This window comes from Galleria mellonella, unplaced genomic scaffold (genome assembly GCF_026898425.1).
Source record: "Galleria mellonella isolate WM207_F2 unplaced genomic scaffold, CSIRO_AGI_GalMel_v1 utg38, whole genome shotgun sequence".
Classification (NCBI taxonomy): domain Eukaryota; kingdom Metazoa; phylum Arthropoda; class Insecta; order Lepidoptera; family Pyralidae; genus Galleria; species Galleria mellonella.
The window spans coordinates 10,224,677-10,250,613 of NW_026442090.1; the positions used below are offsets into that span (position 1 = coordinate 10,224,677).

Here is a 25,937-nt window from a genome sequence, read left to right on the forward strand (position 1 = left end):
CTTATGGCCCGTCAGCGTAGACCCATAGTGCAGATTACTTTCCACTCTCGCCCTTTAAAAAAACACCTACATGTCTGGAAAATGGCCGACTAGGAAAATTCCGTTATAGAACCTTACTTATATTTTACTGTCTTTGTGTAATTTTGCGGAAGTTCATAACTAATTAATGATTAGAATTATTTTAATTCCGCTACCATTACTATGTGTAACTACTAATATTCAACAACTGACTAGTACTATTACTAACAGAGTACGGAATCTGTAATTATGTTTCATTACCTATTTAGGTATTTTTTATTTACGAACCTAAACAAATTAGGTTTCTATGAAATCTATGCAGTCAGTTGATTGTATTTAAAAAATTGACATCATAAAAGATATAGGAGTATCATATTTACAGAAATTTTGAAGAGAGGCATAACATGTTACGGAATGTGTTTTATGAATATATTTTTGTGTTGGTAGTACTAGGTGGTTTGACACATTCATTTACCTTCCCGTAGCATTAATGAAAGAGCAGTGTCGACTCTTAAATAATTATTATTCGTAAACATAAGACTATTATAAATTTTACAAAAAAAATTGAGTCAACTCAAATAAACTATCTTTATTGCATATCACATCCACAGTTGCCCAATAGTCTGAATAAAATATCTTCATAATTTTTCAAGATGGTAACATAGCAAACAGAACATTCGAGACAAAAAATTAATATGCTTACGTCATTTTTTTTACAATGCTATCTAGAATACAAACACATTGTTAATTGTCATTCAATCAGCAGCAAAATGAGAATGAGATTAAATTATTATGCAATAAACAAATCGGAGTATAGTCTTCGCCTCCCAGGGAATCCGTTATTTCTTTCCTCCAGGAGGCTGTAGTGGTTGGCCTCTTTCTTTTCCACGTAGTTTTATGCCAATTGCCCGTTCAATTTTTCCCAAAACAACATTATTTGGTATTCCGCGGCCGGCTTCGTAGTCATTTACTATTTGTGGCTTTTCACAAATTTTTGTAGCCAAATCTTTCTGACTCATGCCTTTGGCTTGCCGACCTTGCATTATTAACTTGCCCAAATCAAGTGATACTTTTTCATGGCGCAATTCTTCAGTTTCTCTGTCAAGTTTAGCTGTATTTTTAGTAGTAACATGTTGTTTATTGGTTCCGGCACCATATTTTTGTTGAGTTTCTACTGGTAAACCTTGACGGCGTGCAGCGTTTACAGCCTGTTCAGTCTTTAATGCGGATGCTTTAGGTGGTTTTTTGCGAAGAATTGTGACTGTATCCCAATCAGACATTTTAAATTTCTGTAGTCACTGGTTCCACGAATTACTAAATGAAGATATCACTTTGTGATTACAAGAATTTACTTATTTCGTATTGCCGACAAAGAAATGTTAAAGTGATATTTGATGAATTCCAATCTTCAATAGCAGGTGGTAGCAGGCTCTTCACCTTCTCTGTTCTGTGTCTCACTTCACTTCACTCGCCACAGAATGACAGAACCACAGATTTCAAAGATATAGACCTAAGTCAAAGATTTTGAATTAGAATAGATGGGATGCGTAATTCACATAGTGTGTTGCTCGTTGAATTTATGACATTGCCAATGCGTAAGAGAGGAACATACATACATACATATCTGTCACGCCTGTCTCCCATTAGGGTAGGCAGAAACAATGGAACGCCAAATGCTTCGATTCAAACAAACCTCTTTCGCTTCTTCCACATTCATCAATCTTGTCATACTTGTAAGAGAGGAATAGATATATAAAAACGCATCCATTTCTTAAAGTTAATTTTAAACCTAACATGTTATTTCAATAATTTCACAAAATGCCTTGGTCTTTATTTTATGGACGATCATTAACTAAATTTTAATAATTTTGATTTAAATCTATTAGAAAATTAGTTCATATTTACTGTTACAATAATTGCGAAATTTTCGCTATGATATCAAATTGATTTAATTTTAGAGAAAAGTTTACAGAAATGATGTTTCAGAATCGACCCCGATATCTAAATCTAATAATTAATCTATGGTCTCATAGACAATTCTCCTTTTAGTTTTCTGTTGTTTAAACGAAATATGTAATTCTTTGTTATAGAGTTACGCTTCAGTCAAGTCTCGGTAGTGATTATTTTGCTCTGTCGTAGTCTATCTAATTTGTATGTGTTTTGACACGAGCAATAATAAACAAAATACTAAAATTTTGTATCGTTTACCTTAACTAACGATATTTATAATACTTTTTATCACGGGAAGTTTAGAAAATAACCACTATTAAGTTAAAGTAAATAATAATAAATGGGTAACGAAACTGATTCAAATTCCGAAGAAGAAATTTTAGTTTTCGCCGAATTTGGAGACGGTGTCAATATTGACCAATATCGGAGCATTCATGTTTTGGGCATCAACCAAAATAATCCCATTGTTCAGATGGATGAAACTTTTTTTACAGGTAAGTTACTGTACTTAAGTATTCTCCACTGCCCCTAACTACCACATAGTATATAGTTACCAAACACAAAGTGTAATGGTTCTACCTATTTTAGTGATATCTGTATTTTAAAACATATCTGAAAATTATATTTAGTAAATTATCAAATCTTAGTGAGCCAAATTGACAGAATTTAGCTTGAGCTGAGATGACCCATCAGCCAATCAAAACCATAATAATGTATTTATTTTTTTTTATTTTACATAATTGTATATATACAAATGGATATTAAAAGTTTTAACCTAACTATATTCTGCTATACCTAAATTTGCAAAGTTGAGTTAGACTTTATTGTTTGCTATAATATTTGTTGATTTTATATTAGGCAGTATTTATTAAATTTGGTAATTCACAATTAGACAAAATTTCACTAAATTCAATTTAGCAAGCCATTTTTCTTCAAAAATAATGTTGTTTGTTTCAGGCAAATTTGAACAACCTTTAGGCACATTTATGTTCTTTGAAAATGATCCAACCGCACAAAGTTGTGATCCTATTTTTGATAAATTGCCAGAAAAAAGTTTGAAATATGTGTGTAAGACACAGAAATATCTTACTATGGAGCATGCTTATGTTAGTTCAAAAGAAGGAGGTGGTAAGTCATAAAGTCAATCTATACTTATTACCAACATACTGAGTGATTCTTGATTAGTGTTCAATTCTTGATTAGTAGCCAAATTTTAAAATAAACTTTATAATTGGGTATTTATTATGGATTGGTATGTTGTAAAATTCAGATTGAATGAAAAAATCCTAGTCATATACTTATATGAAGTTACAGATAAAAGCTCGTCTATACTTATAAAGAGGACAAATTTGATTATTATTGTTTGTTTATTTGTAATGATTAAACTTAAAAACTACACAACAAATTTTAAAAAATTTCACTATTTGTGAGTGACATAGGCTATACAGTGGCAAACAAGCATACAGCCTGCCTGATGCTAAATGGTCACTCTAGCTTATGGACGCCTCCAACACTAGGGGTGTCATTGTGTCAATGCATTGCCAACCCGAAGAAACCTTAATACACTCATTTTGAAGAACTTCACATTGTAGTCTCTAGAGAAAACCTCATCAGGGAGCTCATTCTGCAGTCTGAGTTTTCATGCGAGAAAACTCCTCTGAAATTACACTGTACTCATATGCTTACAAGCTTATGCTTAAATAGTAGCTATTTATGTTCAAGCTTATGAGGATTAATTCCTTTTCAATGGCGATGTTTTTAATGTTTTATTTATGTTAATCAAGGATACATATATATAATGTAAAAATTTAGTTATGTACTTTATGAAATATTTATTAATGTGATTGCTGTGCCCTTCCAGGGTTCATGTTGATTCTTTACTTTTAATAACTTAAGACCTATATTATTACAACATGTAATAGCAATAAATGATTGAATTGAATTGATTTAAAACGTGGCTGTAGGCATAATTTTAAACAGTTCCTCTGAACATAAGTGTACAAATAGTAGGGTACAAAGGGAGGCAAAGTTTCACCTTAGACTTAAGGGCTCGATACTGCCTTTGAGCTTGGGATTCTCATATGATATAAAATAATTATTTTCGAAAATTGTCCGTGTAAAGCTGGGCTGGATCACCAGTATTTTATATATCACATTATGTATCTAGAATATCTAGTAATAATTAATAGGTATGCTGACTTTTGCCCTTATTTAAACAGAACAGAGTATGCACAGTCAAGATTGTCAACCTGATGATGAGATTCAAGTTGTTAATTTTAAAAATTTACAAGAAGCTCTTCAAAAGTTTCAAAGTATATCAAACTATGAATCAAAGCCAATACCAACTACATCTGAGCAAAGTGATATAACAGAAGATGTCTCCAGTTTATAGTGTAAGTAATTATATAAAAATAATTAAGTCGCCGTGCAGGGTCCCGGCATAAAATGGGCCGCCCTTTCTCTAATGGGTGCCCTGCCAGCATATACCGTTAGCGCAAGTGGGGTCTCCATTCTATTATTATCCATACCTCGTAAAATTAGAAAAAAAAAAAATTGTGGAAACTTTCTTTCTCTCAAAAATCGTAGAAAAACGATACATTTCAACAAATATTTGAAAGTAACAGCAGCACTGTATGCGGAAATCCCAAACAAAAAATCTGTGATGTACTTTTTTTATATTATGTGTTTTAACCTTCGATTCGAAAATACGATCGTATTTTCGAATCTTATTTTACTTAATATAATAAAATTGTAACAAAACGATGTCTGCACGTATAAGATAATTAGGATCCAATATTATGAGGGGTCTTAATAGAACAACTAGAGGCCAACATTATTTATAAAATATTTTATCTCGGAATCGATTATAATGAGAACGCGCCGAGAGCCCCTAGAATGAAGTGATTAATCCAGTACATACAGTCCATTCTCGGGGATTTCCGTAGACCTCAAAACGCTCACACAGTTAGTGTACAGTTCAGTCTCGCGCAGACTTCAGTGTAGGTCTGATCAGTACCTTATATTATTATAAAGTAATCTCGCAGTGTCTAATAATAAATAATTAGTAATTTTAACGGTAAGTTTTAATTATTTCTAACAATATTATTTTTCTGTATTAGTATTTTTTGTTTATAGTAGGTACATAATTATTTTATTATTCTTTCTTAACATAACATATTTACAATCTCTTTATATAATTAGATTACATATTAGATTAAAAATGAGTACGTTACACTACATCAATGTTGACGTCAGTCACTTAGCGTACTAAAATATTTTTACTAGTTTTAAACCGCGTTTTTGTTCGCGTGATTTATGGTATAAAATATCATAAATGTTTATCTAGGATATAATACATATATGTAAAAAAATTCATTCGAATTCGATCCGTACATAATGGTAATTTCTTCAGTGTTTTAAGCACATTTGAATAACATACTTGCATCTAAATATTCAAAATTCTATACAATCTTTCACCCATATATTATAGTCGGATTATTTATAAAGTAAGATTAGATATTTTAACCGACTGTCAATGAAAGAAGAATATAGGATGTATTTAATGATATCTGCTGCGTATGTATACATTATCTCGTCTATTTGTTACGCCATTATGTCTGAACTGACCAATAAAATTTTATAGTAGAGTATCTGTCTACAATAAAATTAAATGACGAACTTCTTTATTTTATACATTCCACTGTCTTTCTTGGAATCATTCTTAATAAGAAGATTTCAAGGGTTCCCTACATTCAAAACCTTGCCACCAAATTAAGTTCGGTGGCGTACGCAGGGCTAAACATTATAATCTAATTAAAATTACAATAATAACTAATTAAAATAAAAAATAAACATTATAATCTAATCTTGGGATTACGAGATTAGTTTTTTAATAGTAGACTTTTTCATAATATAGTCCTATGGAATATTATTAATGGACTAAAGCAGCTGACACCGAATGCGTATTTAGTATTACAAAAATTATGATATATATTATAAAATATTTACAAATTTAGTTATTTACTATCTATTATAAACATTTCGTCATTTATCAGTGTGTGTGTCTCTGTCTGTGTATTCATTATTGAATTCGCTTTTAGGATTCCGTACCAAAAAGGTAAGTATAAAGGAACCCTTATGGTACGACTTTGTCCGTCCGTCCTTCTATCTGTCACAGCTTTATATCACGGCAGCTATTAATGCTATGAATTTGAAATAGTTTTACCTATCATTGGTTCACATATATTACAATGGAAATAATATGTTTTAATTATTTTTTGATTTTTTTGGTACGGGATTCAAAATGGGTAGGTATGTACTAAAATTTCAAAATTGATTTGTTAGTTCAAGTGGGATATCATATGAAAGGACTTCATTTTTACCTTGTTAAACTGACTTATTTATTTTTATGCTGCGTATTCTTATAATTATGATTTTAAATGTCAGGACTCCTGTATATATATTTTTTAAACAAGTTGGATAAAAAATATACAAATACCAAATAAGCTGACTGTCCACCTGATGGAAAGTAGTAATTACTCGTATATTAACTAAACAGCACTTTAAGGATCACACAATATACTGTGACGTTATTTTTGTGACAATAATATCACTTATATTAATATATATATATATGTTTATTTTCTAGATAAGATAAGAGAAGAAAAGAAAACGGAAAGCCATGGATCCAATTTTAAACGAGATTAATCGTAAATATGTAAGAATTAATCAGTACGAAAAAACTTACAACAGTCAAGTAGTACATGCACTTCTGGAGAAAATACTAAAGATAATGCGAGATAAAAACCATCTATTCAAGAGTATGAACCCTAAAATAGCATATTTAGGTAGCTATTATGACGGCTTACGAGTTGGACATGCCACAGAATTTGATATTAATATAGTTTTAAAATTGCCAATTAATTATAAAAATATTGTATTAGATGCAAGCAATAAGGAAGCTTATACTGTTGTTAAAATGCCATCCGAATTTCGAAGGTTGTGTAAAATTCCAATAACGGCAACAAACGGATTCACCGAAACTGAATTCTGGTGTGATAAATTACATCGTCTATCGGTCAAGAAATTCCGATCATGGATGCAAAGCGTTCTAGACTCGGCACTTAGTACATTACCTAAAACAAATGATAAATATTCGATAAAAGTAAATGATAAAATATTTCTAATTACAGCAAAGTTATCGGGCCCTGCTAATACTATCAGTATATATGACAATAATTCCATCATTGACGTAGATTTAGTTCCTACATTTGAATTTAATTTGGAACAAAATAAGCCCAGAAATTGTGCAGTTGACTTTTCGATGGAGATATTTAAATTTAAAAAACAATATTTTATTGTTCCCAAACCGACTGATGATGAATATATATGGAGACTAGCATTTCCATATCAGGAGAAAGCAATAATGAATAATAAAAACAATTTTAAAAGTGCTGTGAAGCTAATTAAGCTTTTAAGGGATACACAAGAATTCAATAAATTGGCGAGTTATTACATTAAAACTTTATTTATATGGGAGATTACAAGGAAACCTAGTAAATTCTGGAGGAAATCTCTCTCGTTTTTAGTGCTTTATATGATGGAAATACTTAGAGATCAATTAAGGAAAAAAGAAATACAAAATTATTGGTCACCTAGACATAATCTTCTGAATACAGTTAAAGAAGAAACATTGGAGAATTGGTGCAACAGACTAACTTATATTATTAACGACATAAAAAAAAATAAAGAAAAAAATCCTTCTATAATAAGACAATACTTTGAAAAACAAACATTTAAACAAGAGAGATTTCATTTTGAATCCAGTCCTAAAACAGTTTCGTTACCTTATAGGTATATATAATCCGAATTACGAAAATATTCACAAAACTAATTTGATGGACATGTCACGAAAGATCAGCAGGTTGAAAGCAAATTGTCTAAAGAACTACGGGTTCTAGAGTAGATGGATGATGATTGTATTCAGTCTTTTATCAAAATTAGGCGTACTCTCAATAATTATTATTTTCAGCATACCATAACAGCAAATAATACTTTGAGTACTGTAACTGTAATATTTAACAAGAAAACTAATGTGTTAATATCATGAACTCAGGTGTTACAGTCAACTTGTCACAATGAGCTGATTATTAAATAATAAAACTGTTTAGTAAATATCTAAATACCTAGCTGTGCTAATTTAACCATATTTATGTAAATAAAATATATAAATACCAACCTACATTGTTTTTTTTTTTTTATTTACAATTAAGTAACACCTTTAGAGTAAGAAATATTGTTTTAAACCCTATTTATATAACCATATAACACCAGAGGGAGACTGTACAAAAGTCGATTGCTTGGGTACCTCTGTCCCATTCATGTTTCAACCGTGAAGCAGTTGTGTTTGCATGGCTGTGTTTCGGTTTGAAGGGTGGAATATGGCGTGAATTTACTGGGTACAGAGGAATAACACCTAAGTCCTCAGGAGTGTCAACGCATGGGGGATATCATGGGCGAAACAGTATACTCTGTTATGTCCATGGTACTGCTCATGTCTATAGGCGACGGTTACCACTTTCCATCAGGTGGGCCATCAGCTTGTTTGCTATTCTAAGTTGCATAAAAAAAAATTACAAAATACATATTAAGGGTGCACACGCATGTAATGATTATTAAGAATTAAACGAATCTTATCGCTTAAAATCTCTTCATTTGAAACTGGTATAATATAATTTCTCACCAAAACAATAAAATAAAATATGTAAACTGGTGACTCATATACTTTCTTTTGTAAATGAGTGAGAGGTAATACGAGTAGGTGAAGATGAAAACAGCTCAGTTAGCTCATCGGGATAAATTCAACAAGAATAAACACGATGGTTGAGGGGGGGGGGGCGTAAGGGTCAACAAAGGAGACGACGTAATACGTTATATTGCTAGCAATGGTGCTGTAAAAGGTATATTGCAAAGTGTAGTAATATGACGGGCAGTATATCTATTGCTAATGTGCCTACGCTACTTAAAAGCTGATACTGGTAGGCTATGTAAGGAGTACGTTATAATACGTTTATGGGTTGAACAGATCCTAGTAAGTGAGGATAAGAACAAACGACTTGGCCCATCGTGATTTATAACACTAGGAATTAATTACGATAGTTTCATCTGGCAACCGCATGGAGGTATATTTGATAAGATTTAAGAGATAAAAATGGAATTTGCATTTCCCTTATAAATATATCCTGGGAAAGTACCAATTAAGGTAATCATTGTTGTATTTATCATTTAATTTCTATGAATAGGCTTATACCTTTGAAAATGGCGCATTTATGCTTTTAGACATGCTATTTGTTAATAACAGTTAATTTGTTTTTTTTTTTTTTTAAAAGGGTGATCAACTACGTATGCGGGTGCGAAAGTACTTAGGGGGCGTTCGAGTATAACGTAATGCTATTTGAAGGGATTGAGGTGATTTTGTAAATCTATTACAGTGTATTACATAGAGTAAGAAGAGAGAGTCAAAAATCTTCAAAAAAGCGTTACGTAATACTTGAATGTCCTCTAAGACACATTTTTGCTGTTTAAAAAAAAATAGATGTCGTTAAAGTTTTTGTGACGTTTCTAAGGCCTTTAATTATCTTGATCATGAAACATTGTTTAAAAAGACAATGCTTTAAACTTAATAAAATCATAATTAAAAAGAAAGAAATTTTATTCTACAGAAATATGCGACTACATCTAACCATGGCCGTTGCTAGGCGGAAATTAAAATGAAATTACCCAAGAAAATTAGATAGATAGATTCGCTTTTTCGAAAACAATTATTGCTTCTGCCCTACCTTAAACTTGGGTCTAGCTACGGCCCTGCATCCAATGGATTCCTTGAGCGAAAGTATGTATCTCAAAGGTCTATTCTTAGCCCATACTTAATTTACGTTAATGATTTTAATATTGATAGATTAACCAAAAATGCGCCGTATGGTCCCGGCAAAAAATGGGTCACGCCTTCCTTTCCCGTGGGTGTCCTAAGAGGCGACTAAGGCAACTTAATGATCGAAGGATGGGTAGTAGCGTTCCTCTTTAAACATTACCAAATCCTAATTGCGGTTGCGAATCCTTCTGCCAATTGTGGTAACTACTGGCAAAACCCTTCAATAGGAGGAGGCCTATGTTCAGCAGTGGACAGTTAAGGGCTGATATGATGATGATGGTGATGATAAACCAAAAATTATGACGATATGAATAGTGCTTTGCTGCGTTTCTGGCATTAGTTTTATAACTTTACTTAGTTAATCTAATGTTGAACATTCAAAAATAACAAAAGCTAAATTTCTCCCTTTTTAAAAGTTTTAATTCCTATTCTATTGTAAAATAGATTAATTCTTCTGTAATAGTTCTAGACTGAAAATTTGTTGATTTGTTTTTAGTTATTTGATAAAGCTATCAATTTAAGATATGTATCAATATCATTTTAATGTTATTATATGACACAAAAAAAATTTAAATTCAACTTTTCATATTTTTTTTTTTTTTTTTTTTTTATGGGTGAAAATGGTATGGTAACCCCGTCTGCGCTAACGGTATACGCTTGCGGAGCACCAGTGAAGGGTGATAGATGAGAATGAAAACAGGCCAGTTAGCACATCATGATGAATTCATCAGGAATTAACCATGATAGTTTCCAGGGAGAACCGCGAGGAGATCGACCTGTTTGGGTATATTGCTAGCAATGGGATTCTCAGTCTCCATTACTAACAATCCCTTTCCCCCCTCAACTTTTCATTGCAATGAAGTTAAATTTTGATTTTAGATTATGATGTAAAATACCAATCTTCTAAAGCCGAAAATTATTAAATTAAAAAAAAGGGCGGCCATTTTATTTATATCGCCATTTCATTTCTGTCGTGAGATGGAGAATTGTAATATTGTAAAGTGAGATAGAAATAAACTTCTTCAAATCGTTTTTAACACAAATTTTCTACATAAAACGTGATTAAATACTTACTTAAAATCTTATTCAAGTAAGTTTTAATGAAAATAATGATCATAATTAAAAAATAGTCTTTGTAATTCTGTGTTCTCGGCGTCTCTTCCTTTGAAATCTCTTGTCAGAGTGCAATGGCGTCCGTTTACTCGAAGCGCGTCTAAATATATTCCGTCATCCTTTTCTTACATATATCGACTATTCAGGAGACACGGCTTTTCTAACGAACGATCTTTTTACGAGTAGAGTAGACTGATAAGAAATATTCCCCGTTACCTTCACACTTTGTTTTGGAGTTTCTCTTTCGTGTATGAATCTAAATACGATTAGCCGCGCTTTTAAAATGACAAGAACTATTGTTTCATTGCAGATGTGCACATCTAGTGTATGAATAAAAAGTGTAATGAAGTAGGTGTATATATTTGTGAATTATGTTCACCACCAACGCTGTGCAAACCGGCACAGTGCCGACCCTGCAGTATCAAGAGCACCCAACACAAAAGACTCAAGGAAAGAACATTGAAACTGTACAGCAGAAAAATGCACAACAAACCCAACAAAATCAGCAGCAACAGCAGGTTTGTCTATATGAATATTTGGTTAACATGTAGATAACACATTATGCAAATAAGTGCACCTAGATATCAACTTTTCTTTTAAATCTAAAATCTGAAAATTATAAAAAATACTTTTCCTTATGTACACACACATCTTGTTTATTTATAATTAATGTAAAAAAGTTATTAATCTATAAAAATCTATTGGTAGATTTATATTACTATATTGTTTAGAAACATATTGCTGTATTTTATTTCCTATAATATATAAGCTCTAATAGCATCAGGCATTCAAATACTTGCTGTGCATGTTTGATTGTATTTCTATTTGAGGGAATTGTTATATGGTAGTGGAATTACAGGATATAGACCTAAATGCCTTAGTTCTCCTGAATGATACATTCACATGAGGTATACTGTATACACAATGTGTTATATTCCGATGATGTTGTTTGTGTCTATATATAATGATCCACTGGTTTTCCATTCAAAGTTTTAAAGAAAATACTTAATATTTTCTCTATTTATATCCCAAAAATTTATAAATCTATAAATATGAAAAATAATAATTCTATACATAAGAAAGCTACATATAATTTTGTATTGTTTATTTTCAGGAATTTCCCACATTTTGCTACACAACAAATGTAAACATGATTGGCAAGATTGGCACGGGTGCAACCAGTGGTGCTGGTGGAGTTACTGGCAGTGTTAATATAGCACAATTAACCACAAGTGATGATAAAACATGTTACATTGCGCAACCATTCTCTTACAATTATGCACTTGTTAATCAAATGCAAATTGCACCCAATGGAATCCAAAATACAATATCCAATATCAGTTTTAAGTGTGATGTCTGTGGTCTCATGTTTGGGCATCTTAGTTTACTCAACTCTCACAAAAGAATACATGCTCAAGATACAGGTGATTATAAATAAAATTATTTCACTTTAATTTATTTTATGTATAGGGATATATTTGATAATAACCCTTGATTAAAATTATGTTCCAAGAATATTGAAATGACCTTATAGAAGCCAAATATTTTGTATTAATACACTTCATTATATTCTGTAATATTTGTTCAGTTTTTAAAATTACTTTAAAATGGAGAATATTTTCAATTTGTCTGTATTTTTTATGTATATTATATCTTTACTATTTTTTTAATAGTTCTTCTGTTAATCGAAAGATTTACTCCCCATTTGGACCCGTAACAAATTAGTCAAACTTGGTGTTTACTTTTGTAGAAATAATTATATTATTTGTATTTATGTTTCAGATAGCAATATAACAGTAGTAGCAACTGGTGTGAGTGCCAGCAATGAAGTGGCTATGCCTCCACATATTCAGATACTTTCGTCTGACCCCAACGAGCAGCAGCAGCAACATCATGTCCAAATCCAAGACAGTAATACATATTTATTTACTTTAATGTTTTAATGTAATATGGAAACTAGTTTTTTTTTTTTTCTTTTAATAGAATTTAATTAAAAAGTAACCAAGTTTTGAAACTACCACAGAAACACTCTGAAAATTAAATTAATAATAAATCTAAACTTTGCAATATCAAATATCTATATTTGTGGCTAAAGTTGTCCCTGACGAATTAACAGAACAAACTTAACATTCAGACATTTCCTATGAAGCTGGCATAGTCACCCAGGTGTGCTGAAACCTCAACAAAATTTAGAATAAAAAAAACCTAAACTTTTAATTGATTAATTGATTTTTGATTTGTATTACTATTAAACATCTACAATTTGTCATATGGTTGAGTCTATTCAAACAGACTACATAATATACTATATTAATTAACATTCTTTGGTAAACAATTTTGGCCACTTTCCATATTTATTTCTGTTTTTCCAAACTTTGGCAGAGTATATTAATAAAATCAAATGGGGTAGCAGGGGGGAGGACAGGGATTATTAGTAATGGGCTAGAAGCCCAGTAATGGGGGCATTGCTAGAAATATATGATAATGCAATAATATATGATCAATCAACACAAAAGCTTTTAATTCTAAATATTTATACTATTTTAAAATAATTTTTTTTATGATAATAAAATGCATTAAATACTAAATAGGCCAAATAAGAGATAAGAGTAATAATGGTACAAAAATTTTGTCCCTGTAGACTGCATTCTGCATATAAAGAATATTGTAATTACATAATGGCTAAATCAAATTCTACAGATGCAACTTTAATACCAGTAAAATATACAAAATTTATTGGTTTATTTATTTGTCTATTTGTGCATATTGATATACATATGTTAGAATTAAAAAATATATATATTTTGCACAATAGTTTAGATAAGTGAGTACACTTTTGTTTTTCACTCATTGAAAAACCCTGACATGTAAATAATATTTTTTCTGATATCTGTAATATAAATGTATTATGGACATAGTAGATTGGTGAGGGGTAAAAATCTACAATTATTATTTAATTTTTTAATATCAGCTAATAACAGAAGTTGTATATTAAAATTGCTATTTTATTTTCAGCAAAACCAGTTATCATAGATAAAGTTCAGAAATGCATCACTTGTGGAGGCCCTATTGCTAACAATCCTAAAAGAAAAGGCCCTAAACTTATACGGTGTGAAAATTGTATTGCTCAAGATTCTGTTGAACAGAGAAATAATCAGAGTATGTATTATTATTTTTATTTTAATAATTTTGGTAGAAAAAATAAATGTAAAACATGACTCACAAGGTATAATATAATAATTAAACAATAATAATATATAAATACATAACAGTGTTAATTGGAAATAATGAAATGATGCAAAAGTTTAATTGTAAAGAGTTTGTTATTTGATGAATCTTTGGAGTTTTATAGCAATCTCAATAAACACTAAAATAACCTAAAAGTAATTATTTGATGGTGGTCTAATTTATGCCAGGATCTCTTTAAAACTTCCCTTTAAAGACATCATTAAAAGCCTAACTACAAATCCTATACTATGTATAACTATGGGGGAGGCCTATGTTTAACAGTGGACAGTTAATGACTGATATGATGCTGAAAGTCAGAAGTGAAGATGTTTTAGCAAAAAACCAGAGGGAGACTTTGTACAAAAGTCATTTGTTTGGGTACTTCTGTCCCATTCGTTTTTCAACCGTAAAGCAGTTGTTTGCATGACTGTGTTTCGGTTTGAAGGGTGGGATATGGCGTGAATTTACAGGGTACAGAGGAATAACACCTAGGTCCTCAAGAATGACAACACATGGAGGGTATCATGGGCGAAACAGTATACTCTGTTATGGTCATGGTACTGCTCATGTCTATAGGTGACAGTTACCACTTTCCATCAGGTGGGCTGTCAGCTTGTTTGCCAATTTAAGTTGTATAAAAAAAAATGAAATTACATTTTTATTTAGGAGCTTTGAAAGACAAATTAAAAATATTCCAAATAAAGTCTGTTACTTTTGTTCTTAAATTGATTTTTATTATCAACTATTATCCCTGAAACAGACATCACCTTCTTTAATTTTTATTTTACTTTAATATTATGTAAATTTAATTTAATTGTGTTCCTTAATTTGACAGTGAACTCAACACAAATTTTCGTTGCATCAGAAGACAACGTGAAGTTCGAAGTGAGCGGCGTCAGCGGTATTCAATCGCAGAGTGATCCTCTAGCTACCTCCCAGTCCACGCAACAGTCTCAACAGCAGCAAAAACCTTGTAAGATTTTATATTTATTAACTGTCAAATAATTATTTTCTCTTACAATCTATACACATATGGCAAAACTGCTAATAGATTGTCTGTATAAGCATCATGTTAAAATTAACAGATGGATTTTATAACTACATTTTTTTGTGTTATCAATTCAAGATAATCATAACACATTATTATTCACTTCGAAGAAAATTGTTCTAGATTTGTAGAAAATTCATTGCATTGTTCTAGATAGTAATTGAAGGCGTAATGGAAAAAGTATAACAGTCTAGTAGTTATATGGAGTTAAAAATACCTAAAGTATGAAAATAATTATCTAATTAAATTTTATCCATTGTTGCAGTGCCTGGTCACCATCCTGTGAAGAAACGAAACTTAGCTGCTGTAACAAAATGTCAGAACTGTAATGGATCTGGTATTATTTTTGTTGGTGGAAATAAAAGTAAATTAAACCAATCTAACATGGACAAACCATTCCATTGTAATATCTGTGGTGGGTCGTTCTCTAGGTATTCTTCACTATGGTCACACAAAAAATTGCATTCTGGAGAGAAAAATTTTAAATGTGGAATATGTGGTATTGCCTTTGCTAAAGCAGTTTATCTGAAAAATCATTCACGGATACACACAGGAGAGAAGCCATACAGGTGAGGATAGTTTTTTTACTTTAAATATACTTTAATCAATTAAAAAAAATATTCTCAACTATAATCTCAAATGGAGTAGTCAGCATCATTCGCCACTGTACTATTGTGATATGGTATGATAATGGTATACATTTTGAAAATTTTAAAAAGCATATTAAAATCTAACATGGCAGGGGGGGAGGCAAACATACTGCCATCACTTAATAATACTTTTTGTTATTATATTTTATTTGTCATAATGTCATTTATATGATTGTCTCATTTAAATAATGATATATTTTACTGTAAGCAATAAAAAAAATATATTAATATGTTTCTAAACTAAATTTTATTCTTGCAGATGTAACACTTGCGGTATGCAATTTTCTCAGTCACCACATCTTAAGAACCACGAGCGAACGCATTCTGGAGAAAAACCATATGTTTGTGAGGTAGGTCATGTTTTAATTGTGCTACTAATAGATTATTTACTTATAGCAATTTGAATAATTTTAAATAAATTTCAAACAAAGTGATAATTGTGGTGTATAGACATGAATAATATCATCAACAATTTTAGAGATAGAGTGACGCCTCAGAATCGACCTCAATGTCTATTTGTTTAACAGTACTGTTTGCATGTATGTCATTTTTTACTGAACCGAGTGACCTTCTTCGTTTATTATAATTATCTTGGAAACTACACGAAAGTTTGTTTGAATTTGGTCATAAATTTTACTAAATAATAAAATTGTAACTAGAAGATGTCTGTACGTAGAAGATATGTAAGAAAAACTAATATGAGAGCAACAGAAATCAAAACAATAATCATTATGAGTTTAATGGATGATAATTAGTGTCCGATCGAACTTTCGGTTTCGGCCAGAAATTCTACTTTCGGACAAAAATTAGCCGAAACTTTCGGCCGCACCGAAACTGTGTGTGTGTGTGTGTAATTGAAAGTTTTTTTTTTTTTTTAAGTTTACCTCCAAGAATAAGTCATAATTTTAATTAGTGTTTATTATTACCCTTTAACTATCTGTGTGTTTGTGTAAATAAGTGTATAAAAAATATGCTAAGATTTCAGTATAGAAGAGAAATTTTAAATATATTTTAGTAAGTTTCGGTTTCGGCTGTAAAACCAGTTTCGGTCTGACACTAATGATAATGTAATAGTAATCGCGCCTGCGCTATCGGCATACACTGGTGGGGCACCAGTGAGGGTTGATAGGTGAGGATGAAGGCAGCAGATCCGTCAGCCCATCGTGACGAATTCAACGATGAATTAGTCACGATAGTTTCCAGGGGGAACCACGTAGAGATCGACCTAATAAGGCATATTGCTAGCAATGGGGCTGTCAAACTCCATTGCTAACAATCCCTTCCCCCGCATAGGGTGTATTGATAGCAATGAGGACTAACCTACCCATTAGTCATCATTAGTTACCCATTTAACAGTCCTTTCCCCCAATCATTTATGAGTTATAAATATGCTAAGGAGGTAAATCATTTGCAGCATTAAACTAATTTACCTATTTCGTTAATTCTTCAAGTTTCATTCATTCGTAATGTCGTTACTAATTAATTCCGTCTTTTAATTATTTCTAAAATAAACTTACCATTTAGTTTTATGGGGATTTTTAGAGTGATTTGATTATAATAAAAACTGCCAAAATGTATACAATAATTACCGCATTAAAATTGCTCCAGAACAAAATATGTATTATCCTTGAAAACATATGAAACAAAAATTGTAAGATTATAATAATTATAATGAGACTCTCAATATCCTATGATTTTAGATAAAATCAATAGAAACTACTATTTTATAAACTTTTGATATAATAACAGGTTTGCGACAAAGGTTTCGCGAGACATGCAACATTATGGAATCATCGCCGTATACATACTGGGGAGAAACCTTATAAGTAAGTAATATATATAAATTGCATGTAATCCTTGACAATATTTTTTCTTGCATGTATTCTTCAAGGATAACTATTTTTATTTTATTAAAGGTTTTGTCTGTACTAGTAGTAGAATATGCTATGTACTCTTATCTGTCTAAGATTCTTTACAAACATTTATTAAGTAGGATTTTTTATTTTTAATGAATGATAATGGAACGGTAACTCCGTCCGAGCTATTGGTATACACTGTTGTGGCACCAGTGGGAGATGATAAGTAAGGATGAAGCCAGGTTATTTGGCCCATCATAACGAATTCCACAAGAGTTAACTAAGATCGTTTAAAGGGGAAACGCGTGTAGATCGACCTAATAGGATAGAGTGTTAGCTCAAAATGTAATTCTATTGATATTTTTATACTTTTGCAGTATAATGCAGAAATGTACCCATTGAAATTATAAGTACATGATTTAATTAATCCATAATGGATTAATCAGAGACTTTTGTCTGTTATTGTCCTCTGAAAAATAATATTGGATATGTTCTACATATCGCCAAATATATTGAAATCCAACATGGCAATGAGATAGACTACCATCATCATTTGCATTAATTGGGTTTATTAATGATATTTTCCGTTATCGGAGAACTAATTGGTAATTTATATTTGCACACAAAATTTATGGTGTACTTTAACTCACAATTTGAAATCTGTAATTTATCACTGGACCACAACACAATTATTATTATTATTATTACTAATATTATAAACGTGAAACTGAGTTTGTTTGTTTGTTATCGTATAGCGCCTTATGGCTTAACAAATCACTATCAAATTTGGTACATACGTAGTGAATAGGCATTATTTGAATTTGCATATAACACCTTAGACCACATCATCACTTATAATCAGGTGAGATTGTGTAGTGGATTTAATATAAAAAATACCTATATAGGTTGAAGAAGGATATAGGCTATTTCTTGGTCAGTAAACATTTCTCGGTCACGCGGACGAAGTCGTGAATAAAAGCTAGTATATTTATAAAATCAGATTTCTAAACTCCTTACGATTATAATCTTCTCCTTATAATTACAATAGATGTGAAACGTGTGGGTCAGCGTTCAGCCAAGCGGCACATCTGAAGAACCACGCAAAGGTGCATTCCGGAGAGAAACCTTTCAAATGCGATATATGTACGGCCGCATTCGCCGATCGGTTTGCTCTCAAGCGACATAGGGGAATTCATGACAAATATGGTATGTATTCCGTATTGTTTTTCAAAATACAGATTTTTAAAAACATTGGCCTTGTATATTTTATGTTCTTTTTAGACTTGATTCTATATCTAAATAATAGATAATAAAGTTAAGATTAAATTAAATTAATCACCTAATATATTTTTTTTAATGTGAAATACAATCAACCTCTCTGACCTATTTGATTTTATTTAGGTCAAACCACACCTCTCCCTTCAAGAATACAACAAAATCAACAAGAAATGCAGCAATCAAATCAACAAAGTAATGAACAACAAAACAGTCAACCAGCAGTGGAAGTAGAAACAGGTGACCAAACTCTTTGAGTATAAATAACTCGTTGGGTTTCTTAGAATACTTACCTACCCAGAACACCATGAATGTGAAGTCAAATAAATCTTTATGTTTGGAATGTTATAACTAGCTGTTGGCACACATTTTGAAATATTTTTGTGACACGAAGCAACTTGGGAGTGAAATCCTGAGCGTTGTAGCGCACATAGATTGACGACGAAGCGATATGGCTCGTCAGCAGAATGAACAGTAAATCGATGAAGAACGAGCTGTGAAGACGCAGTAGCTTGATACTGTACTTATATAAGGTGACCAAACTCGAATATGCAAGGGTGCGTTTGGGACGTTCCAATTAAAAAAAAAACCCCCCGTTTGTTAAACCTACAGTTTTTTTCATTTGGTCACACAGACATTGTATATTGACCCTAACCTATCACTTATCGACGTTGCACAAGCAACTGACACTGCCACATTAATAATATAGATAAGTGAGAAAATGTTTGCGAGAATGACCCTGAATATTGTAAAACTTTGAACATAAACAAGCATCAAAGTGATCTATATCACTCTTGTTCCACTAACGCAGTGATTTCAATATTATAACAAAATTAATATTAATTAATAATCGCACTATTTAAAAATGCATAAAACCTACTGATGTATGCTATTTTATAGACATTAAATTTTAAATATTTTGATTCAGAACACAAATTCGTGTATCTACAAATATATTTTGCTTTCCAATAGGTAGTATCTTTTTTTGCTCTTTAAAGAAAAACGGAAACTCAAACGTCATAAAATTAATATGGGACCAACAAAAAAGTATCGACTAAAAACATTAACATCAGTTCAGAGCTGGCTATATAATCACATAATATACAAAAGACGAATTGAGATCTTTTTGAAATCGCCTAAAAATAGAAACAGTTGAGTCTTATGAAACAAGAAAATGTTGATGTTATCGCCAAAGTTATGGAATAATTGGCCTCAATAATTTACAAGAACAGTTTCACTTATTTTTTTAATTTGAAAATCTTAATCATATCGGCTGTGGCGACGTACTTCTTTATGTATTTTCTTTATTTATTGGTGAATATACATGTACCTAATGAAACGCCCGTAAGATTAAATTTGTGTACATATTAATATTAGCAAAAAAAAAAAAAAATTGTGGTCAATGAATAATAAAAGATAGCATGATGTAACATTTTTCTTACATTGTAAATATATTTGATCAGTTTATATATTAGAAGCCTATGTGATTTAGTATTTTAGCATATCCAATGACTCTTAAATTAAGGTTTTATTTATAATGGATGGGTTGAACTTATCAGTAAATGAATAAGTTAGGAATACATTCTTTGAATGAAATATTTTTATTTAATCTTACATTATAAGTACAACTCATCCTAAATCATCCCATACATACATCAATGTGATGTTATAATAAGTTAGGATTTGAATTTATATTTACTGAATATATTATAGTAAAATTTGTCTAGAATGATGATTAGTTTTATTTAGATACATTCAGTATCAACCTTAAGGAGAAGATCGTAATACGCTCGGGAGCGCCAATATCCAAAAAGGGCCTCAATTTTTTTTTAGGGCGTCAGGAGCAGTGGCTCTTTTAAGAACTTACCAAAGAGCTATAGGTATGCAAAAGTTGGATTTGCATATACCATATCCAATACTTGTAATTAATATGATGCATTTTGTGAAGTTTTACCATTTATTACATATTTGTTTTAATAACAGACTTCTTACTAATATTATGTGAAAATCAATTTGTTTGTTACCTTATAGTGCCTTAACGGCTTAACTAATCACTATGAAATTTAATATACACGAACTATACAGGATGAAAATAGATATAGGAATACCTTTAATCCAATCATTAAACATATCCTGGTCGCTTAAACGAAGTTGCGGATAAAACTAATATTAAATAATTTGAGGACACGATTCCTTTTGGCATTGAAAAATACATTGTGACACCCATTGGCATGCCTTATGTATTGGTAGTCTGAGTAATAATGTATATCTTATTATATCTATACCATCAATTGACAAAAGTATAAATTGTATTTAGTTTCTCAAATAGAGAGCTTAGCAGGTCTATACATAATCAAATCATATATTACATAATAATTATTATGATTAAATGATGGAACTTCTCATGGAAAAGATCTGCGAGAGATAAGTCCACCCTTGCTCACAACATTTATAAATACATTATTGTATATGTAACTTACAAGTGCAATAAAAAATATATACATGAAAAATATATCCAGGCTCTGAAATTATAGAGAAATCTTGGTTTCATCAATATCATTCAGATATTGATGAAACCAAGTCTACATATGGACAATTTGTTTGTTTAGTAAGGAAAGAAAATATGGTCATTTACCAAAATGAATAATGACATTTATAATCTATATATATAGAATCAAAGGAAAATGAGAAAACTTTGTGATTTTATTTGATAAATTGTCAAAAATCTCTGTTTTCTTTCAGAAAACTGTTTTTGTTGTAAAAATAAACCAATATGTGATATCCCTTTGGTGTCCATTAATTTTTTTATATGTTTAACAAATGCTGTATGAATAGTTTTATACTTATTGTACATATTTAAGGGATTTAGACAAAAACTATTTCTGCCTATTTTCACACCAAGTCCCTTGTGGGTAGATAGTTTTATTGTACTTATCAGATGTAGTAAGATTACATCTGATAAGTATAATAAGAGCATATATGAAAAACATTAGGTGCAGGTGGTTCAAGGATGGAAACAATATATATTGAGCGCTGAACAATAACTGAATAAGCTGAAGTCAGTTGTATCATTATATAATATATAAATAAAGAAATCAATATCTCATTTTTCTTTATAAAAAAAAAATAGGTGTCACTACAGAGATAGAATAACCATTTGATTGTATTATTTTTATCAAACATATTTAATTAGTAAGAAAACTATTAAAATACTTATTGACAACAAACATTAAGGAATTATGGATTAAACCAACAAAGGTTAAAATCATAGAATAGCAGTGATAAAATAAAAAACAGAAAATTTAATTACAATTTATTTTAATCTTAGAAATAAGTAGCAAATAAAAATGGAAAATTATTTTGAATAAACAATCTATATTTATTCATATACCCACTGTTCAACAGCTGGTGTCCAGCCCACAACTTCTTTCTCGGAGAACCAAAGTGAAATTTCCTTGTTAGCGGACTCCACACTGTCAGAGCCGTGTATGATGTTTCGACCGACCTGTATGCAAAGATCGCCACGAATAGTTCCAGGTTGAGAATCAGCAGGGTTAGTAGCGCCAAGCATTTGACGGCCGGTCTTAACCACATTGAGTCCTTCCCAAACCATGGGAACAACTGGTCCTGAACTCATGTATTTTACAAGACCGGGGAAGAATGGACGCGAAGCCAAGTCACTGTAATGTTGCTTCAGAAGTTCTTCAGATGCCCACGTTAATTTCAAAGCTACTAGTTTAAAGCCTTTCTTCTCAAATCGTTCAATAATGGTACCGACAAGACCGCGCTGGACGCCGTCGGGTTTAACCATAATGAAAGTTCTTTCACGTGGTGCGGCCATTATGATATTTGCTACCGATTGAACAATACGTGTGAAATAGGTTATGAGTATGGACAAAGTGGCAATCATGAAGGACGCGAAAAAGGAAGTTACACAAAAGTCAGATCCCTGTCCCTCCCACCTCACCACAGAGTAGGTATTTTCGTTATTGATTCGCAATTAGAAGAAGCATAGATAAAGAACATTTCTCCGACTTATTATATATTTAGAAGTTATAATTCAATCAAATTAAATTTACGTAGGTGTGCATCAGTGCCAATGGGACAATTTCATTATTGTCCTTTTAGTTTTTGTATATTAATAAATGGAAACACGCTGAATCTTGCGTAACTTTCATACTAGCTTTAAATGTATAGATTTGAATCAGAAAACAGCATGCCAACATTTAGTTAAATTATGAAGTCACAATAGTGCCAACTTAATAAATATAGTCCCAAATGCAATGCAAATGGCTACGATCGTTACATATGAAATAAAGCCCTCCGCCGTATCTGTCTGTCTGTTCAGGATAGACTCAAAACTACTGGACCGATTTTCATGCTGTTTTCCCTAATGAGTAGAGCGGTTCTCGAGGAAAGTTTTAATATATAATTATTAAGTTTTTGTATACATTTGCTAAAATGTAACAATATTTGTTGAAGACAGAAAAGTTTTAAATTTTTCGGAAAGGTTTCAACGAAAACGCTGCCTAAATCCATTGATATATATCAAAATAAAGTATGGTGAAATTGTGAATCTTATATAGGTCTATAGAAAAGTCCGTAATGGCACATGTTTATCTCTTAAGAATAACATACTAAATCCATTTTAAGACTTTAAAAAAATATGCAATTATAAAGCGGTAATTGAAAAGCTATTTACACAAATATGGTATTAATCTTTATCATTTTAAATACGTTAGTTGATTTGAGCATTTCATGAAGATTATTTTTCCCCTTTACATCATGCAAATTATAGCTATATATATAAATGAATACCTTAGGAGACATAGCAAAATCAAAATAATAGTGTATCAATGTAAATGCTATGTATAACAACAAAAGATAATTTATTTTCTGTTTGTTACGATTTAATCCAAAAACTACTCAACCAATTTTACCGAAAACTACTTCTCCTAGGAGTAACATAAGCTATACACCTATCCCCCGATTTACACGGTACTTGTTTTACACGTTTTCGCTTTTACACTGTTTTCCAAATAAGTTTTTTTTTTTTGTTTTTATTGCACTCTACTAAATGCTACTGTGTTTGAACACGTGCGCTGTGTACACATCTCACGGGGAATCCCGAGCTTATATGCTGACTTGCTGCACATGCACACTGTGTCTGTATTTCTTCGCATAAAATTAAAGTTTTATCTACGGAAAATTGTATTTGAGTGAAAGTTTCACAGTGTCAGAAAGATTTAATTTTTCATATTCGTAAATTACAAGTGGGTGCATAATTAAGATTTTTATAAATTAACATAAATTAAAAAAAAAATTATAGGCTTATAATGTCGAAAGAAGTTAAAAGAAAAGTTATTTCTTTAGAAACTAAAATCGAAATTTTGGATCGCTTTGGATCGTTTAATGTATTGTAATTAAATAAAAAAACAGTGTTTCCGTAATATATTACATATTTTAACCTGTCAATGCATTTTATTTTTATTTCTGTGTACACCTAAAAATATTGAAAAAAATCACAACTGTTAAATAGCAAAATTATGCATTTTCTGCAAGCTTTTCGATTTACACGGTTTTGACTTGAAAATTTTTAATTTTCGATTTACACGTTTTTCTCAGGAACGTATCTACCGTATAAATCGGGGGATAGGTGTATTATATTTTATGCAAAGAACCTTGCGAAGCTGAAGCGGGTTGCTAGTCTAAATTATTCGTGGAACAGTTTTAGATTTGTATTTAATACTTATTTTTATTTTGACGTAGGAATTACTCTATATACAGGTGTCTCAAAAGAAAGGTGACATTTGTTTTGGTTATTGCGTGAACGCAACTATTCTGAGGGGCGCGGGGGGTATGTTATTCGGTAGCCTAGTTTCTGGGAATTTTGTTGATATGGAGCGTTTCTTGGGACTGGACCGTGCATTGTGCGTACGCGAGTTTTACAAAAACGGTAATTCGGCGACTGTAGCGCGTACAAAATTTTGCAATATTTAACATTTAAATGACGCGCCAAGTCCTAAACTCATTGATAAATGGGTCAAAAAGTTTGAAAAGACTGGTTTAATGCAGGAACAATCAAAATCCGGACGTTCAAGGTCTTCGAGAGCGCTAGAAAACATAGTGTTTCTCAAACTGTTCGTAACAACCCAGATCTTTTGATTCAGAAGCGTGCTGATGCTTTAAACGTGCATAGTCTCAGGATGCTGGGCAGAGGGTTGACTTCGTAAATCAGATGATTGAGCGCTTTTCAACGTTTACCAACATATTCTTTGCGGATGAAGCTAATTTCCATCTCAATGGACATGTAAACAAACACTTGTATTTATTATTTTATTGTAGTCATTTGTATAATTAATATTGACTCTATTATGATATCTACTCTAAAAGTTAACCAGATGTTATGGCAAGTATTAAAATTTATATTTACTATCAATAATATTACGAAACAAAGATCTTAATGTAATAATGTATAAAAAAAAAACTAATATATTTAAGAATGTTATCCGTTCGTTTTATTTTTGCTAAAAAATGTTTATTGGAACGTGCAACTTAACATAAAATTTAAAAATTTCTTTTTATCACATGATTCGTGTTCTAATGAGAAATATTTACATTTTATTACTATCGAAAAATATAACTTTAGTATCATTACAACCCTGTTCGTTTCAATTTTGAAGATCAGGCTTGCCAACATAACAAGAACAAGGAGGATTTTGTGTAGATTGGTAAGATATCCCTGACCTAGTCGTTTTACGTGATTTGTATAAAATGTTATCTTTTTTCCTGTGATTACGAATGATTTTGTTATTCAAATAATTAGTAATTACTAATTTTATAATTCGACTATTAGATTAGTAACATTA

At 31.1% G+C, this 25,937-nt stretch overlaps 4 protein-coding genes across 6 annotated transcripts; 2 read left to right on the plus strand and 2 right to left on the minus strand.

The window, feature by feature from the left end:
- Positions 1-587: 587 nt before the first annotated feature.
- On the minus strand, positions 588-1,495 carry LOC128201281 (endothelial differentiation-related factor 1 homolog). Its single transcript, XM_052897775.1, has one exon. It carries the CDS (start codon positions 1,296-1,298, stop codon positions 858-860), a length of 441 nt encoding a protein of 146 aa, XP_052753735.1. The 5' UTR covers positions 1,299-1,495; the 3' UTR covers positions 588-857.
- Positions 1,496-2,079: 584 nt separating this feature from the next.
- Positions 2,080-8,209, plus strand: LOC113522804 (cyclic GMP-AMP synthase-like receptor). 3 transcript variants are annotated; one of them, XM_031913949.2, is made up of 4 exons: positions 2,080-2,462; positions 2,926-3,096; positions 4,188-4,361; positions 6,617-6,884. In XM_031913949.2, exons 1-3 carry the CDS (start codon positions 2,309-2,311, stop codon positions 4,358-4,360), a joined length of 498 nt encoding a protein of 165 aa, XP_031769809.2. In that variant the 5' UTR covers positions 2,080-2,308; the 3' UTR covers position 4,361; positions 6,617-6,884. The 3 variants fall into 3 exon arrangements, with proteins under 3 accessions (XP_031769809.2, XP_052753733.1, XP_031769808.2); XM_052897773.1 differs by lacking the exons at positions 2,080-2,462; positions 2,926-3,096 and having other exon boundaries at positions 4,212-4,361; positions 6,617-8,209; XM_031913948.2 differs by lacking the exons at positions 2,080-2,462; positions 2,926-3,096; positions 4,188-4,361 and adding an exon at positions 4,915-5,044 and having other exon boundaries at positions 6,617-8,209.
- Positions 8,210-10,836: 2,627 nt separating this feature from the next.
- LOC113522802 (zinc finger protein 502-like) lies at positions 10,837-21,580 on the plus strand. The gene is made up of 11 exons (XM_026908620.3): positions 10,837-10,988; positions 11,322-11,529; positions 12,126-12,435; positions 12,794-12,922; positions 14,027-14,170; positions 15,075-15,212; positions 15,553-15,856; positions 16,197-16,287; positions 17,687-17,763; positions 18,842-18,999; positions 19,195-21,580. The coding sequence occupies exons 2-11, from the start codon at positions 11,383-11,385 to the stop codon at positions 19,323-19,325; spliced, it is 1,629 nt and encodes a 542-aa protein (XP_026764421.1). The 5' UTR covers positions 10,837-10,988; positions 11,322-11,382; the 3' UTR covers positions 19,326-21,580.
- Positions 21,581-22,365: 785 nt separating this feature from the next.
- Positions 22,366-22,999, minus strand: LOC113522524 (nucleoside diphosphate kinase). The gene has a single exon (XM_026908230.3). It carries the CDS (start codon positions 22,976-22,978, stop codon positions 22,448-22,450), a length of 531 nt encoding a protein of 176 aa, XP_026764031.1. The 5' UTR covers positions 22,979-22,999; the 3' UTR covers positions 22,366-22,447.
- Between the last annotated feature and the right edge of the window lie 2,938 nt (positions 23,000-25,937).